At 42.9% G+C, this 18,701-nt stretch overlaps 1 protein-coding gene across 1 annotated transcript; it reads right to left on the reverse strand.

Annotated features, from left to right (window-relative positions):
* Positions 1 to 6,773: 6,773 nt before the first annotated feature.
* Positions 6,774 to 18,129, reverse strand: FBXL3 (F-box and leucine rich repeat protein 3). Its single transcript, XM_056861780.1, has 4 exons — positions 17,764 to 18,129; positions 12,305 to 12,427; positions 10,780 to 10,951; positions 6,774 to 7,437 (listed from the first exon to the last, which is right to left on the reverse strand). The coding sequence occupies exons 1-4, from the start codon at positions 18,127 to 18,129 to the stop codon at positions 6,794 to 6,796; spliced, it is 1,305 nt and encodes a 434-aa protein (XP_056717758.1). The 3' UTR covers positions 6,774 to 6,793.
* Positions 18,130 to 18,701: the final 572 nt, after the last annotated feature.

The following is an 18,701-nucleotide window of genomic DNA, read 5'->3' on the forward strand; positions in this document are numbered from 1 at the left end:
ATGGGAGACCACCAAGGAAGTCCAGGGTCGCTACGCAGAGGCAGGCAATGGCAAACCACCTGTGAATGTCTCTTGCCTCTTTCAGAGAAAAAAGGGCCTCACTTGAAGAATATAACTTCCCACTCATCCATGCTAACAAGCTCATTTCTGCATACTCTACTACAGGAGAGAAAACTATGAATAAAGACTTCAGAATCTTCTTGGTGGTTTTTCTTTTTTAATTGGAAGCACTCATTCATCAGTTCTAATTTCACTGTGTGAAAGAATGGATGCCTTGAAATGTTCTTTGGCACCTGTCCTCACGTCCCCCAAAATCCTGGAATGAGGATATTAAAGGATTGGAAAAGTAATAATCTGGCAGGTTTAAACTCCGGAAACTTTCACTACAGCCCAAAGGGGGAGGGGGCACAATATCCACATAGTCTTAAGCCTAATCCCCTAACATCACAGACACAAGGTCTTCAGCAGGACCTCAAGAAACATGTCCAGAATAATTATCCACAGCACTCATTTCCCTTGCTATACAGTACAACATACATGTAACTACCAGGTGTTAGGGGATAATTTCTAGGATGGAGGAAATGATTTGCAGGAAGGAGCAATTAAGGCAATGATTGTTCTCCCTCACCCCACGTTTCCCAACAGTTATGAATTTTACTCCTGTCTTATGCTGAGGCTTCTCTTGAGATAAGGAAGACGGTTATTAAATCAGCAGGTTTATGGTCTTACATCATTTTTCCCAGGACAGCTGGAGGTGCAATGTTTTGCAGAGATAGGTAGCTTCTTCTAATTCTCCAACGCTCAGCCTGTTTGTGATAACTACAGCACGTTAAAAAAAAAACCAAGGCAATAAGGGGCCCTCAAAACTGAACTACATTTTTTAACAGTGCAACCCTAAACAGGGTGACACCATTTTAAGCCCATTGACTTCAATGGACATGGAAGGATGTAACACTGTTTAGGATTGCACTGTGTGTCTGGCAAATACAGGCATACCTCGGAGATAGCCCGGGTTCTGTTCCAGGCCCCTGCAATAAAGCGAGTCACACTATTTTGTTTCCCAGTGAATATAAAAGTTAAGTTTGCATTATACTTTCTAACACTGGCCAACCAAATGTCTCTGAGAAGCTCACACATAGAATGCACTCTCCAGTGTTCTCTGGTTTGTCCTGTAACGATTGTCCAGTTTCCTTATGAGACCTGGAGCTCAAGTACTGTGAGAATGAAAAACAAGACCTTTCTCTACACCATTCATAATTTAATAAACTAAAACACCCCTTTGTAGGGAAGGTGCTCCAAACCCGTGCCCAGTTTCTTGCCATTTCTAGCTTGATATCTTTTATAATCACAACCAGAACTGCGCTCAGGATTCCAAATGCAGTCATCTCCCAGGGTTCCATAAAGGAAACAGAATGACTATTAATTGTGTTTTCAACACTTTTACCAATAGTCACTAACATGGAATTTGCTCTTTTCAGTGTTGCTACACATCACATTGAGGTTTTCGCTGGGGGTATCCACCATGACCCCCAAATCCTCTTCCGTGGTCAGTTGATTCAGTTCCCATCAGTGGGGCTGCCATCTTTCTGCCCTAGGGGGGCGCTGCTTGCTTGCGTCGCTGCAATCATGAGCAATTTGGTACCACCTGCAAACTGTTCACTTCCCCCCACCTGTTCCTTTAGGAAGAAATAGCACTGTTCCCAGTGCAGCTTTCTTGGGGAACTCCAGAATTGGGAAAGCTGTGGATCTGGTTTCCTCATTAAAGCCTGCGAGCGAGAAAGACACGTTAGCACAGAAATTCGGTGAGTCTTGAACAGGAGTTATAACTAAAGCAAGATATGTGACTCTTGTTTAGGACATCGGATGCAGTGCCGGGCTATCGTTTACATAGGATCTACCTTGGGAACTTGGCATCTCATCCAAGTTAATGGTCGTAACTTCAGGAGGGACAGAGAACATTATGGCCTGGAATTTTCATATTAATCTGCAGTGCTTACTGAAGGTCTGGGTACGAAGGGGCTGGATTAGAGTTGGTACAGAGTTCTGTTCCTTTGGCCAACACGCCTGCTCATTGCCCCATAAACTTTTTTTTTGCCATCAAGTCATAACTAACTTATGATGACCCCCATAACGTTTCCCAGGCAAGAGACCTTCAGAGGTGGTTTGCCATTGCCTGCCTCTGCGTAGCAACCCTGGCGGTCTCCCATCAAAATACGGACCAGGGTTGACCCTGCTTAGCTTCCAAGATCTGATTAGATCTAGCCTGGGCAAGAAGGAGCTTTTCTATCACTGAACCAAAAGCCCTATTTAACTCTTTAATGACCTAAAAGAAGCATCTTGGGGGTTCAGACCAGTAACTAATGGCAAAAAAATGTAAATGCTTTCACTGACTCAAGCTCATAAGTCTCTACACAAGATTTAAGTTTATAATCCAACTGCAAAACATTTACCGGCTCCCTAAATGCCCCCAAACAGTCTGCACTTAGCATTTATACATCATAATTCATTTCCCCCCCTTCACACCAATATGCATGTTCCTTATTCTTTCTTGATCGCAGCCTTCTAGTCGCTTCCACACCCCAAGTCACAACTGTCTTCCGGTTACCCCCATACGGTTTTCAAGGCAAGAGATGTTCAGAGGTGGTTTGCCATTGCCTGCCTCTGCATAGAAACCCTGGACTTCCTTGGTGGTCTCCCATCCAAGTACTAACCAGGGCCGATCCCTGCTTGGCTTCCAAGTTCTGACTACATCAGGCTAGCCTGGGCCATCAGGGTCAGGGCATAAACTTTATTAGCCATTCCGAAATAACTTTCACACACCCCACCCTTCTATTACCCTAGCCCCACCCCGTCTCACATTCTTTGAACGCCTGAAGCAAAATAGTACATCTGGCCAAATTCAATTGATTCACACATTTATTCAGAGGCAAAAGTTCACATACAGCCTCACTTTAAATTTTTGTTGGGAGTAAAATTCACAATACAAATTTAAAGACAGTTGAAAAATAACTTTCCCCCCCCACACACACAGTCATGACCAATTTCTGCATCACTATAGCTATTCTCATTAAACGTTTAAGTTAAAACTGTAAAATGCCTTTGGCTAAGAACAATGAAAGTTCTGCTAACGTGTACTACAGCCCTTGAAAATAGTTACAAGAACCCTATTACATTACATTTAGTATACAGAGTATGAACATCCTGGCTTCTAGGTTATCAAGAAATTCGACACAGGCCAGGATCTAAAGAGCTCTGCCTCAGCAGAAGGCTATCCCTAGTATTGGGCCTAGTGCTTTTAATGCGTGTACACTCTATAATAAATTATAACAATTTGTATATTAGCTCAACCTTTAATTCTTTGTGTAGTTTAGGTTGAGTTTTTTTTCCCCTTTTCATTTTTTTCTATTCTCCAAGTTACTTACTCCATATTTTGGACAAGGAAGGATCACCCAGGCAATGAGAACACAATACTTGTTTCCCTCAAGTTCTACTAATACTTTACTACCGCGTGTGTGTTAAGTGCCGTCAAGTCGCTTCTGACTCATGGCGACCCTATGAATCAATGCCCTCCAAAATGTCCTATCTTTGACAGCCTCGCTCAGGTCTTGCAAATTGAGGGCTGTGGCTTCCTTGATTGAGACAATCCATCTCTTGTTGGGTCTTCCTCTTTTCCTGCTGCCTTCAACTTTACTACCACTCAGTATTTAAAGGACAAGGCTCAGCATTTTGCAGTTTCAAGCAAACACTTGAAACAGGGAATCTTTCATTGTCATTGGAGAGCCAGTGTGGTGTAGTGGTTAAGAGCGGCGGACTCCAGGTTCGATTCCCCACTCCACCACATGAAGCCTGCTGGGTGACCTTGGGCCAGCCACAGTTCTCTTTCAGCTCTCTCTCAGTCCCACCTACCTCATAAGGCGTCTGTTGTGGGGAGAGGAAGGGAAGGAGATTGTAGGCCGCTTTGAGATTCCTTTCAGTAGAGAAAAGCAGTGTATAAAAACAACTCTTCTTCATTTTGGCTAGCGATTTTTGATAGGATCCAGACAACTGGCCTGTGGATGAAAACACACATAGACCCTAACCTCATGCTGCATCAAACACTATTCTTGCAATGGAGGGTAGTGTCCAAGAACAGCAATGGACAACTAAAAATTCTTACTCAAAAGAATTATGATTGTTTAGTTATGCCATGAAGACTGCACAGTTGTCAAAGAACCAAGCACCGAAAGGTATACATATAAGCAGAAGTTAAATACCAAATTACAGAAGTCATGCTTAATTATGTGTTCTTAAACACACTCGTACCAACTAAATTTTTAGATCAAAAGGACATTAAGTGCACATTAAACAAACTGAAATAAAGTCTGCCTACTCAACGAAGTGATTCCTCAGCTTTACAAAACCGTGCTCCTTTCACATGGAGATGTCCAGTCCCCTGGGCAAAGTTTCCTTTGGAATTAGACTCGTGTTCATAAGAAACACCTCACAGCTCCCATTCATTCCACATATATGGTACACATGTAGCAATAAAGCAGGTACATTTACTAAATACAAAAAAGGTCTTGCACCCAAAAATATCCATATTCACAAGGCTAGGTTTTGCTTCCAATCTAAAAAAGGTTGCAGGTGGATGGGTGAAATTTTATCATTTACTCCAAGTGTTCATAATGTCACATATGCCTGCTGATTTGGGGGTGGGGGGATGGGGTGGATCCTACCCTTAGCCTATCACTCCACTTAATAAGTTTTATTTATTAAAATATTTATACCCCACCTTTCCTTTTGGCTTCCAAAGCCTTCCTCCAAATTAAGTGGTTTTTCCTCTGATGGAACAGCCACTTAAGTTGGAGGAAGGTTCCTTAGAGGATGGTTGGATCTACCCCAGTATTATGAAATGATCAAAACAAAAACAAAAGTAGTCCAAACAAAGAAGTATAAAAATTACCAAACCATCCGCTTTATACATACATACTTCTGGAGAAACATAAATTTGCTGTGCTGCAAAAATAATTTTACCAATAAAGCCATGTTTCCCTTCAAATACCAGTGGAAGGGTCTTTAAAAATAAAGGATTTAGAAATTCAAAATCGTAAGGTTCTTCAGACTTTTCTTTAGATTCTTTACAGAGTTCTTTAGATTGTGACTTTTCTTGAGACTCTAGATTGCAGTCTTGGACAAGAAGTATTACAAAAGACAAACGCTGTCCAACTAGAACATCAGGAACTCCACAAATCCGATTTTCCACTTACCCTCCCAGTAGCCACAGGATCCTGCAATCCTTACTTCTACCTTTACACTCGAAATCACTTATTACATTTAAAATTTCTGTACAAACGTTTGGGCTTGCTCTGTTATTGGAAAACAGACATGTCAATCCTAAAGTAAATCCTTTAAAACAATTAGCTTGAGGAAAAACCCACAAATCCACCTTATCAAAATACAGTATAGTTCTGTCAGAATACTTTATGTTTCCTGAGTTGTAACACCTTAAAACAGGTTTATATACGGATCGACAACCTGCAAATGTCAAATTTACATTTTACAAAAATGCATAGAGGGGAATAAAGCTTTTGGAAACGATATTTGCTAGAGCGATTTAATAAGCAGAATACAATTAATTACTTTTCCTACATATAGGTTTATGTCCAGCTTTATAGATGTATTGCTCTGTCTAGCTTGATCAAAATATTTTAACAGCGCATTGATTATTGTATGCTATGCAGTAATATTAAGTATGCTTTGTAGTATAAACAGCTGATTGTTATACAACCCACATTGATGTTAGCCACTGCATCCAAATCTTTCTCCCTGCAAATTGTGTTTCAGTCAATTACAGTACCGAAAGAAAGTAGCAGAATAAAACATAGCGATGCGGCGGGGTCCCCCGCAGTGCTGAATCTGTGGGCACTTCATGAATGGCTGCTACCAGTCCCCAAATGTTAGGAGGTTCCCCAAAAGGTTAGATTTCAAACCAAGCACCCTCCTAGAGACAGAACAGTGTCTGATCTGGAGAACCGGTTTTGATTCCCCACTCTTCCACATGAGCGGCGGAAGCTAATCTGGTGAAGTGGATTTGTTTTCCCACACCTCCACATGAAGCCAGCTGGGTGATCTTGGGCAAGTTACAGCTCTATTAGAGCTCTCTCAGACCCACCTACCTCACAGGGTGTCTGCTGTGGGGAGGGGAAGGGAAGGAGATTGTAAGCCGGTTTGGGTCTCCCTTAAGTGGTAAGAGAAGTCGGCATATAAAAACCAACTCTTCTTTTTCCTCTATGATGGAGGCAGCCATTTCCCAATGGGCGCCTCCCTGCAGACGCCAAGGCGATGCGTCTTGCCTCTTCTAAACCATCTCCTACTCCAATGGAGTAGATAAAAGCCAAGACAGGCTCTTTGCTATGGGGGAAAAATATTAAGGGGAAGCAGCAGGTTGGGGGCAGGAAACAAAATGCTGGGCACCATGTTGGGGGGATCACTGTTCTAACGTGCCTCAGCAACATCTGGAACAACAGAATCTGAATATCAGTCAGCTTGTTGTATTTTCTACATACATTAGAGGCTTAACTCAATGGAAAAACAGAGCATAACTACAAAATATTTTTTACATATAAGTGCTCTGAACATCCTCAGATTGTTCCCTTCAACCTAGATTTTAGAAGCTGGCATTAAACAGTACATTGATGTTTCTAGAACACATTACAATAAAACTCTATGGTATTAAATAAGCTTATGTGATTAAGATGCAGTAGGGGTATACTCAAAACATAAGGTGCTGTTCCGTGTGAAGTCCTCAGAGACTCTACCACGTGGGCATCATATCTGGAAACCAGACCCTACCGAGATGCTTTGACACTTCCCAGTGAATCTGCTCCAAACTGTACTTCTGGTCAGGAATCAGGACTTCTTCCATTATGGACAACTGAGAAAGGCGGCCACCGCACATTTTCACAAACTCCACAAAGGCACTGCAGGAGACTTCACACTCCCCGAGGCCAATGGCAGACAGGTTCTTACAGCGCTCCGCAATGCGAATCAGCTCTTCGTCCAGCGGCCGCAATCCGTTGGCGCACACAACCAGTTCGACCAACCGGGGACACGTCATCCCGACTCTGCCCAGTACGTCTTTGCTGACTGACCTCCCGAAATAAAGGTGAGTGACGGGTGTCTCATAACGAAAGAACGGGCCAAATTCTTCCTCGTACAAGAAAAAATACATGACTAAATTCACTTTGGGAGAGTGTCTGATGAACGCGTCCCAACTGCTCTTCTCGATCGCGTGGAAGTGCGTCTGTCCGGGGTTCTCGCTGACTACATCTATGCGCAAGTGTTCTAATCGGACATGTTTTTCCGAAGACAGGGCAAGGAGGAGGTCGTCGCTCAGCAGGTGGTAGTTTAAAGCCAGCTCGCGTAAACCATGGCACTGGTCAGCTACACAGAGGATACCTTGAAAAGGGAATTCAGCATTATATATTTATTGATACAATCTGTTCGACCAGCCAAAGGTTAATAAATAAAATTATCTGACTTAATAAAACTGTAAAACTAGTATAAATTACAAAATCAGATAAAAGACTAATGATGTTAAAATGTAGGATACTAAAACAAATCACAAGGTTTAACTTGATATTTCTAAAAGTATAGCCTGGTTTAGTAATTTTTTCCATTCTATTTTTGTGAATTTTAATTGCAATGGCACAGAATTTGGCAGTTGGGAGCGGAAAGTGTGGAGTTTCACCTATCAGGAGTTTCTTAGTCTGGAATTCTACTGGCTTATCGGGGAATTCACTCAGGGGAGAAATGAATCTAATACGGGCCTCGTGATAGAATGAACAGCTAAACAATACAAGCTCGGTGGTTTCGATGTCTCCTGACCTGCAGGGACATAGCCTTTCTGATCTTGGAATCTTCTTGTATCTTCCTTCTAGGACAGCCAAAGGCAGGGGAATTCTGCATTAGTAATCTGCCTTCATCACCCAGCCTATCATGCAACCGAAGACCTGCCTTAAACTTAAACTCTGTGTGAACGAAGAGCTTGAGTGTTTTCTTTGGTTTTTGGAAAAAGAAATAGTTCTATAAAGACTAGCAAAAAAACAATTCACGCAATTTTAAAAAATGGTAGCATTTTATTCAGGACAAACTTCTCGGCAACATGTAAGCCTCTTGTGGAAGTGACTCAAGGAGTGACATCTAAACAGAATTTAAAATAACTCTGCCAGGATGACACATATTGCTAATTGGGACAAGTAAGCGTGTTTTTTCCCCCTTCCACTTTCAAAGAGTACAGTCACTCCACAGGGATGCTGCCAGCAAGAGATACGCAGCAGTTTAACATCTCTTTTCCATCTTCACAGAAAACACCTGGTTACCCAGCCAGATTCAGGAGGCTTGATAGGATTGCACCCCTAATATAATACTTTGTGTGTGCATGTCCATCATCTCAGATTGGAAGGTGTGAATGGGGATGAGTTTATGGAACCAAGGGGGCGGTAGACCAAAAAGGTTTGGGGGAACCCCTGCTATAAAGTATATACTTCATATATATTTTTTTGTAAAGCCAATGACAAATAAGCGTTATGTTTTAAACAAGATGTCTTTGCAGGGGGAACAAGTCATACATTTGAACATTCTGTTCAAATTCTGAGAGCCAGTGTGGTATATTGGTTAAAAGTGGTGGTTTGGAGCGGTGGACTCTGATCTGGAGAACTGGGTTTGATTCCCCGACTTCTCCCCATGAGCGGCGGAGCCTAAACTGGTGAACTGGATTTGTTTCCCCACTCCTACACACAAAGCCAGCTGGCTTCATGTGCAGGAGTGAGGAAACCAACCTGGTTCACCAGATTAGCCTCCGCCACTCATGTGGAGGAGTGGGGAATCAAACCCGGTTCTCCATATCAGACTCCACCACTCCAAACCATCATTCTTAACCACTACACCACACTGGCTCAAACAATTGGATGAACTGTGCAGGCAGTGACACACATACCAGTCCAACAAGGTTTCACAAAGGCAAACCAACAAAAGCTTGTTGTGTCTGGGTGTGCGCCAGTACAGTCCGCCCGTCCCAACTGCGGAGCCTTGGGACTGACGGGACAAGCTACAGGTCTTGCTTCGACCTAACGCTAAGGAAAGCTGGCCATCTGTTTCCGTAATGGCGTACCTTACCCCACAGGCAGAGAACAACATATTCTTCGGTGCCTTGTGACTAATAAAACTGAGCTGTACTCTGCCTCTGAATGCCTGGATTCCTTTTCCATTTTCACAGTCTAACAAACCCTGAGACAAACAAAGTCTCTTACAATGTGCTTAAACTCTTCCAATCAAGTGGACTCTAAAAACAAAACAAAACCTTTCACAGATTTCCCCCAAGGCCAGAAATGAACCCAAATAAAATTACTGGGGATTTGCAGCAGAAAACCTAGGCAGTTAGTTAAAATGAGTTTAGGTCATACATTATAAAGAACCACTGAAGCCAGAATAGCTGATTTGTTTCATTACAGGACAACAGGCTATTTATTGGTCATCTAAGATTGGTCAGGTGCATCTGCTTGGCATGCAGAAGGGCCCAGGTTCAATCCCTGGCATTTCCACTTAAAGGGACTAGGCAAGCAGATGATGTGAAAGACCTCCGCCTGAGACCCTGGAGAGCCGCTGCCGGTCTGAGTAGACAACACTGACTTGGATGGACCAAAGGTCTGATTCAGTATAAGGCAGCTTCATGTGCTCTATGATTTCACCTTCAGTTAAGGCAGCATAAGCCAATGGAACGAAGGCTGGCCTTGGATCCAGTGATCCACTCATGGACGCATCACAGACCTCCCCCACTTTGCCCTCATCCCACACCCCCGTCCGATCACAGACAAGTTGATCCCTGGGGTTGTGGGGTAACGGCCCAGACAGGGTGGTGGGCTACAGCAAGAAGGGGATGAAAAAGGCGATTTTGTTCCAACAAAATCACCAACGCACGTGGAGTCTACTCCATGAAGGTCCTGCCACCATGGGAAGCAACTTTTCCGTGGGCTGCTGGGAGGAGGGGACCCATGCCCACCAGAGCCCTCCACTGATGGGTCGCTACATCCAGCCCTTAATTACCAAGTACACTAGTTTGCTTTAGTCATTTCTCCGCAGAAGCCTGTTAACAAAGACACTACCTTACATTGTTGTATCCTTCACAGTCAAAATAACTGGTTTTACTAAGTTACTATGACTATGTAAAACAAATACCAGGTTGAAGCATAATATCGATAAGGTGAAATGTATATCAAGATTGTGATGTTATAGTTTTGCAACGGTAACACTATTCTTACTGTATGGCCAGAGCAGGTATTCTAATATTGCAAATTTTTAAAGCTTAGTTTAAATTTAGAATGCCATTTGTACTCAGATTATTTTCGAACTAATATCAAGATGAATAATATTATCTATAAAATTAGAAATGAGAAGCAGTAATAATTAGGATAAATATGGTGTCAGAAATTGTTTATTATATAATTAATAAAATAGATTTGGCTATTAGCAATTAAGAAGATATTACTAATAGCATGATGGGTATAGGCACACCTTGGAAGGGTGGATGTGTTGTATGTATGTGATAGTATGTATGATACACTTTTTTTCCTTTGTTAAAAAATAAATAAAATTATATTAAAAAAATAACTGGTGTTAATCAGTGTACTAAACAAAATAAAAAAGTGAAAATAATACTGATATATTGAGAATTGCAGAGAGGATGCTTGACCAATTGGGATAATTAAAGATAACCATTCGAGAGCATAAGAGCAAGCTCACCTGCTGGAGAAACGTGAGGACAGCTGCTCATCTTTAGCAGTTTTAGGGTGTCACTGTTGTTAGCCACTAGTACCTTGAGAGATGGATCATCTACTGGTGTATCATCTATCTTAAGTGAAGACAGTGACTTGGAGTTTACAAACACCACAGTCAATGCAGAAATAAAGTGAGACTGCAAAAAGGAGAAAACAACAACGTTAATAAGATGTGAAACAAAATACCCACAGCACAAAACGTTATTTCATCCACAGTAGAAAACCTGAAAACCTGAGCCAGTAATTTATTTTCCAGATGCTTCTGAATACGCAGCTGAGACTGACTAGTGGAATATCTGAGTATTTATCATAAGCTTGCAGTTTAGCACTCCCAACAGCATCCAAATCCAAATAACACATCTAGCTGGAAAGAAGCCTACCTCCAGCTGCATATGGGGTTAAAGAAAAAAAAAAAACTGAGACGGGTTGCCAGGTTAAGGCTGTGTGCCTCCCCTTTGCCTTAAGGGCTACTGCAAATATCAATGAGGGGAGTTAGGAAGCTATCAGGAAACTTGTAACGTGGAATTATTACAGTAGAATGCCACACAGCAATAGAGTTATGAGGAGCTGGTAGCACAGATGAGCACGGTCAGCAAAAATGAGACATGAACACACGAAGCTGCCTTCTACTGAACCAGACCCTCGGTCCATCAAAATCAGTATTGTCTACTCAGACTGGCAGCAACTCTCCAGGGTCTCAGGCAGAGGTCTTTCACATCATCTACCTGCCTAGTCCCTTTAACTGGAGATGCCGGGCATTGAACCTGAGACCCTTCTGCATGCCAAGCAGATGCTCTACCAGAGCCACAGCCCCTCCCCAAATGCAGTTCTCATGCGCTGTATCCCATCTTTGGCAGCAAGGCTTGGAACAGTGTATCTGGGGAAACAGCCAAGCCAGCACCAGACTGGCCTTGCTGAGTAATGGCACATTTGAGGTCACAAAGAAGTGTGTGTGTGTGGGTGTGTGTGTGTGCCAGATGTGTGGAGTCCAGTTACTTCTTTTAATCTACAGAAAAACAACAGAATAAAGAACCTAGCGAAGTGCAATGTCATTTTGGGCAGTGTTTTAGGAAATTTGGAGGGGGGAGGGAGAGATTCTGGACTGTCTTTCAGCAACAAAAGCCAAAGCACAGAAATCCTTAACCAGATGATCCCACGGCAGATGGAAAGATTTGGGCTGGGAAACTAGTAAAAGGAGCAGAAAGAACAACCATTGCACTTAACAGTCAACCAATGAACTTCAAGCAGCTGAAATTTTTATTTTTTACAGCTTTTAAGAATAGTTGTTGGCACCATCTTGCCGGCTATCTACCCCCCAACCCCCAACTCCCCCCCCCCAAAGATAAACTAAATCCCACAGTACCATCTCTTTGGCTTCACGGTCACCTCAAATAATAAGACATAATCACTTGTTTAACCACCTGGAACCTAGTTTTCATATTAGAGCAGTGTGAAAGAAAGAACTTCAATTTTTGGCAAGCCATTAATACCTTTGGTAAATCCATGAAGCTTGGCCGAGCAGTGGAAATTAATCCAAGAGTTTTCAAGGAGCAGTTCACAAGCTGTGACAAAATATCACAAGCTGCTTCAGCAGATTCCTTGCTGCTGTCCACCTTCAAAGGAAACGAAACAGTAAATGCAAAGTTTCCCATACTATTTATTCACTCAAGAGCATTCGAATTCTGATTCTTGATAAACACTGGAGACACTCGCAAAGAATCAAATTTTACAATTTTGGTTTTCATTCCAAGAAGTGGTAAACAAAAAAAGTATCTTCAGTTTAGATCACATTGATTTTGGATAATTTTTTAAAATTTCATGGATCTTACCCCCCAATCTCAATTAGTTGTCACTTTAAAGACGCTATAAAGTGCAACCAGCTGAGGAAACAGAACTGGTTCATAAACATCTATTTTAACTGCAGTTTCCAAACTGGAGACCCCCATGAGGTCCACTAGTTCTATATAGGATCAGAGGGCTACGTCTTCTTGTGTCATCCAGCTAAAAGGAAAACAAAGCTTTCCATTGTCTGTAGTGCTGGGACAGGGAAATGGCTTCTCCCCAGTTCTGAAGGGTCAGAGCTGCTGCTGCCCATGAAATTTTTGAGATCAAAATGGGGTTCCCCTGGGTTACAAGTGTCTGAGAACTGCCCAAGGTCACCCAGCTGGAGTGGGGAAACAAACCCTATTCTCCAGATCAGAGTCAACCGTTCCAAACCACTGATCTTAACCACTACACCACGCTGGCTCTCTGTTACCCAACCAGATCTCTCAGAAGGTTCACAACCAGGTGTGGAGGCCAAAACTTCACCCCGCTGTTGCCATCCAGCAACTGGTATTTAGAAATACACTGAGCACAGATGATTCTCTGTGACTTCTTCTAATGTCTTTTAAAAGCCACTTATATTGGCAGTCATCATATCCTGCCACAGTGACAATTTAACAATGCTTTGCAGGAAGAGGTACTTCCTTTCCTCTGTCCTGTCCATCAATTTAATTAGTTGACCCCGACTTCCAGTGTTTTGGGAGTGGAAGTAAAGTTTCTCTATCCACATTTTTCACACCATGCTCAATTGTATGAGCTTCTATCCCACCTTTTTTCTGAACCAAAAAGCTCCAAACTTTTAAAGGGAGATTTTTTGCCTTAGAGGGCCTCCCTGACTTTAACTGTGATGGCGGTCATCTTAGTTTTGATGTTACCTTTCCTAACCTGTAGTATATATTCTGAAATTAAATTAGTGGTGTTTTAAGTAACTTCTAACCATACCGAAGAGATCTGATCCTCTTTATTTAACCCCTTTCAACTTCCTTTTTGACAAATCCACCTAGGTTTTTTTTAGAAATTTCCTTTTCTGAAATCAAATGTTGAACTTTTGAGGAAACTTCCGGTTAGAACTTAATAAACTGTAGTAACTGTTCCCCTCGAGTTCAACACTGTATTTCACACGTATAAACCCTGAATAACAATCAGGGACAAGTCTTGTGTTGCCTCTCCTCTAGCTAGTTCCATGATTAACTGTTCCAAGGCATAATCATTTGGGATATCTAGAAATGATTTCTCTGTCGCAACTCAAACATGCATTTACCCAATCAGTGTGAGAGCAGTTTAGGTAGCACACTATTGCAATGTTTTCTCTTTGGTCACCTCCCTTATTTTTATCTCCATCTCAAGATCAGAGTTCTGGTCAGGGGTGATATTAGATTACTTTGGGGGCCAACTACTTCCACCCTGAGAAATACTGCAGAGGAGTCTATTCCTCTTGAGTTCTCTAGTTCCTTTCTGAATCTGCTCACGGCTATTAAGACACCCTATTAAGTCTCCTCAGGAAAATACATTCAGAAGGAATGCAGAATAACAAGAAAAACAGCATCTTAACAGAATGAATTGCCAAGAGAAGTACTACTACCGCGGTGCATCCATCAACCAAAGCAACCCTCTTAAATCCTACTATTTGCCACTTCAGCTGAATACAGAAAGATGACAAACCTTGCTACCGTTTAACACACTACAGTCATGACAGTCCGGCAACATGGACTACAAGAAAACAACTGCTGAAGCTGGAGTGTGAGAGACTCAAAACAGGGTGAGAGACTCAAAACAGGTAAAAGGAAGTATTTTTTCACACAAAGCATAGTTAAATTGTGGAACATCCCTGTGGTGGTGATGGCTGCCAATTTGCAAGGTTTTAAGAGGGGAGCAGACATGTTCGTGGAGGAGAGGGTATTCATGGCTACTAGTCATGATGCATATCTATCCTCTACAGAATCAGAGGAACATGCCTATTGTATGAGGTGCAGTGGTACACAGGCAGGAAATGCTGCAGTAGTCTTGTTTGTGGGCTTCCTAGAGGCACCTGGTTGGCCACTGTGTGACCAGACTGCTGGACTTGATGGGTTTGGTCTGATCCAGCATGGCCTTTCTTATGTTTTTATTATAACTATCTTATATATAATAATATTAGGTGCTGTGGAACACAGGCAGGACAAAGCTGCTGCAGTCATCTTGTTTGTTGGCTTCCCAGAGGCACCTAGTTGGCCACTCTGTGAACAGACTGCTGGCATTGATGGACTTGGTCTGATCTGGCATGGCTTCTCTTATGTTCTTAACTATTATAACTGGTAATTCAGTTTTGTGCCCCCAACTCTAACCCAAAGTAATGAAACTATTAAATATTGTGCTGAAAGAAGACTAAGCAAACAAAATGACACAGCAGTGGCCAAACAAATAAGTATACCACACACAATTATAATTAACTGTACTATCTTAATTTGTAGTCCATGTTCCATATATTGGACTACCTATTATCAATGTTCAATTCATTTTGGATTGTATTATGTGCTGGCTTCACAATCAGTAGTGTTCCGTGTAACCAGGTTGCTAATTCAGTTATTTTCCAAGTCAATTGCGCTGTGTCTGCTTGAATTCATGTTTCCAGTTTCAAATTAAGATAGTACAGTTAATTATAATTGTGTGTGGTATACTTATTTTTTTGGCCACTGTGCTGTGTCATTTTGTTTGCCCAACTCTAACCCTGCATTTTTAGAAGTACACCCCACTGATATCAGCAGGCTCTCCTGATTAAAAAAAACAGAACTCCCTGCTGTCAAGTATGAATTGCGTTTAACCATTTGGCAATGCTGTGCCATCTGCACCGTGGTCTGGAGACTCCCAGCTCTAGTCCTAGCAGGCGCTTTGCAGAGGCACGTACTCCGCCATCTACTTCCCCCACTCGGAAGCTGGCTGGCCCGCTCCCAAGCCCGGAGTTGCACAATAATTATCCTGCCTCTTCCAAGCCCACATCGAGGTAACTTTCTCTCAGCACAGCTAGAATGAAAAGCTGCCGCTCCTCTTGGCACCACCCTTTAAATGACAGCCAGAAGACTTCTGTTGTCCAGATTCTGCCTACAGGCCGCCAGACTCCATTTCCTATTCTATCTACTGGGAAATTTTGCAAACAAAAGAGTCAGACAGTGAATCTTTCTGTTAATGTCTTCTGTGGCATATCTGCATTTAAGGGCTGTGGAGGGGCTGGGCTCAGTGGTAGAGCATTTGCTTGGCATGCAGAAGGTCCCAGGTTCAATCCCCGGCATCTCCAGTTAAAGGAACTAGGTAAGTAGGTGATGTGAAAGACCTCTGCCTGAGTCCCTGGAGAGCTGCTGCCGGTCTGAGTAGACAATACTGACCTTGATGGTTGCTAATTCAGTATAAGGCAGCTTCATGTGTTCATGTGTTTAAGGGCCGTTCATTATATGACAATTTGTATTCTGGTACAAATTCCCAACAGGTAAAAAAAAAGAAAAAAGGTAAAGGCAGTCCCCTGTACAAGCACTATATCATTACTGACCCATGAGGTGAAGTCACATCCTGGCGTGTACTAGGCAGACTATGTTTATGGGATGGTTTGCCATTGCATTCCACAATCGTCTACACTTTACCCCAGCAAGCCGGGTACTCATTTTACCAACCTTGGAAGGCTGAGTCAACCTTGAGCCGGCTACCCGAAACCGACTTCTATCAGGATCGAACTCAGGCTGTGAGCAGAGCTTTTGACTGCAGTGCTGCAACTTACCACTCTGCGCCACAAGGATCTATAAATTCCCAACAACCAGAGTCAAATTATTGCTTTTCCCTGCAAGTGAGAAAAAAACTGAACCCGGACATCTATTTGAAAAGGAAATGTAAGAAGCTCAATAGACGTACGCATCTGTTTTGTGCTCAGGAATCAGTAACTGGCTATAAGATTTAAGCAGAAACCATCATGTTCTTTACAAGCAACAGGAACTCACTCAACGTACATATACGTTGGACCACCTGACCTGAAAGTGACCTCCTTTATCTTGTTTCATTGTACTCATTTAGCCTGGTTGAATGCCCTCTATATGTGAAACCTAGGGCTAAATTACTTGCTGGGTTGGTTTCTGGTCTAAACATCTGTCCTAAAGCTGAGAAACTAATATTTTTGTTAAAAGATACAAATGGGTTTGTCTCTTAGAGGACTGCCCTGTATGTTGTGGAAGCAAAGAAAATAAGGATCAATATGGCTGCTAAGGGAGTAGATCCTCCAAGTTGATTTTAATGGTTGCTAGGTCCCACTGGCCGATTGGGACACCACCGCAATTTTTAGTTATTATTTTGTATGCATCGATTTAGCAAAGTTTTATTATGTATATTTATTATTAATCCAGTATGTTATTAATCTAATATTTTATTATGTACTTGTGGTATCCTTGATACCACATGATATGTTTGTAACAGCCTATGGCTAAACACAAATAAAACCATTCATTTAGCCTGGTGGTCCAATTTGCAAGCTGACAAGCCTGGCCAACAGACTGTGTATCTTAAAGAACATCACATTAGTAAGCACAAACAGCTACTGAAAGTTATGAATCCAGAATTCCCCCTTCTCCCTTTAACAAAAAAAGAATTAAAATTCAAATGAATTTTCAGTGTCTTTGTGAGGCACAAAAGTATATCCACACAGTCTCATCATCTATGGTTTTGTTTCTTTGGGCAGAAGGATTTTCACCAGTGAAGAGCAACGTTCTTGCTTTCTACCTCCTGCTACAGCATAGAACGCCTCCCAAAATTATTTGCTTGAAGGGGACAGGAGACCCCCCCCCCCCCAGGAACATCATTTCATGGGTCGTTCTGGGTTGTGGTGGAAGCCAAGAAATTTATGCTACACTCTGTTAGATCCGAGCATATCATTATTGCAAAAATTATTACCCCACTGCAAAAGAATGTTGTTTCAGTTTTTCCTGTTTTCTTAAGACACATTAATTGGCTGTTTGGGACAGATAAAGAAATTCAGTTTCTCCCCCGTCAAGCAACTGAATGGTACCAGCGTAATTATTTTACTGGGGGGGGGGGAGATGAGTACACAGGGAGTTGGAAGAGGGCCAGCAATGTACAAAATAAGTAACTTTTTTAAAAAAAGCATAGTTACCTTGAAACTAACATACTGTAGATGATTGGAATGCCTTTTGATAATCTGCTTAATAAGCTCTGGATGAGTAGCCTTCAAGTAAGACGTAGCCGGCTGATTCAGTTCAAACTCAAAATATCTCCACAGTTCAGGCATATGGAACACCTGGTTCCACCCGCGGCAGACCTGCGATGCATGAGCACGATCGAGGAGGGGCAAATACTGGAACACCTGCAGAACAATATCCGGTATGAGGTTTCCCCAATCAGGGCTCTGAAGCGCTCCGGCACATCCCTGATCCGCCGTCTTCGGCTTTTTGCCATCTGCTGCATTCTCCTCATCAGATAAAGGATCGCTGGCTTTGCTGTTTTTTCTTCCTCGTTTCATCCTGTTAAGATAAGCAGAAGTCTGTCCTATCATACATTATTTAAGCAAAGAGTTTTCAAACGGTAAGTGTCCTGGGACGACAGCCATTGCTGCGGCCCTGGGACCCTAACCTGCCAAGTCAGGTCCGCCTGCCAGTGACCCAACTCCTGGTGGGTCTCCTCAAGGCTCCCCGTCGCAGAGTGCGAGCCCAAGCCCGCCTCATCCTCCTCTCTCCTCAGGAGGAGCCAGCTCTGGCCAGGGAAGAAGGGGAGAGCTGCCGCCGACACCCGCCACTGCGTGGGGAAGCAGAGAGACAAGCAAGCTCCCCCGCACCACCGCTTCGGCCGCCAGAGCCCCAGCTGCTGCCAAACAGCTGATGGGCAGACAGGTGGGGATGGGGAATGGAAGAGGCCCCCAGACAGCATGTGGGTGCATGCGGGTCAGCCAAGAGATGAGGGGAGTTCTCATCAGAAGGCCCTTTATAGACTGGGGGGGTGGAACCGAGGGAGGAGCCAAGGGAGGGGTTTGACCCTTGACCCCAGCCCATGCCAGCAAAGGCACCACCAGCACTGCCAGAAGCCAGGAAACGCCCG

This window comes from Euleptes europaea, chromosome 16, assembly GCF_029931775.1.
Source record: "Euleptes europaea isolate rEulEur1 chromosome 16, rEulEur1.hap1, whole genome shotgun sequence".
In the NCBI taxonomy this organism is placed as follows: domain Eukaryota; kingdom Metazoa; phylum Chordata; class Lepidosauria; order Squamata; family Sphaerodactylidae; genus Euleptes; species Euleptes europaea.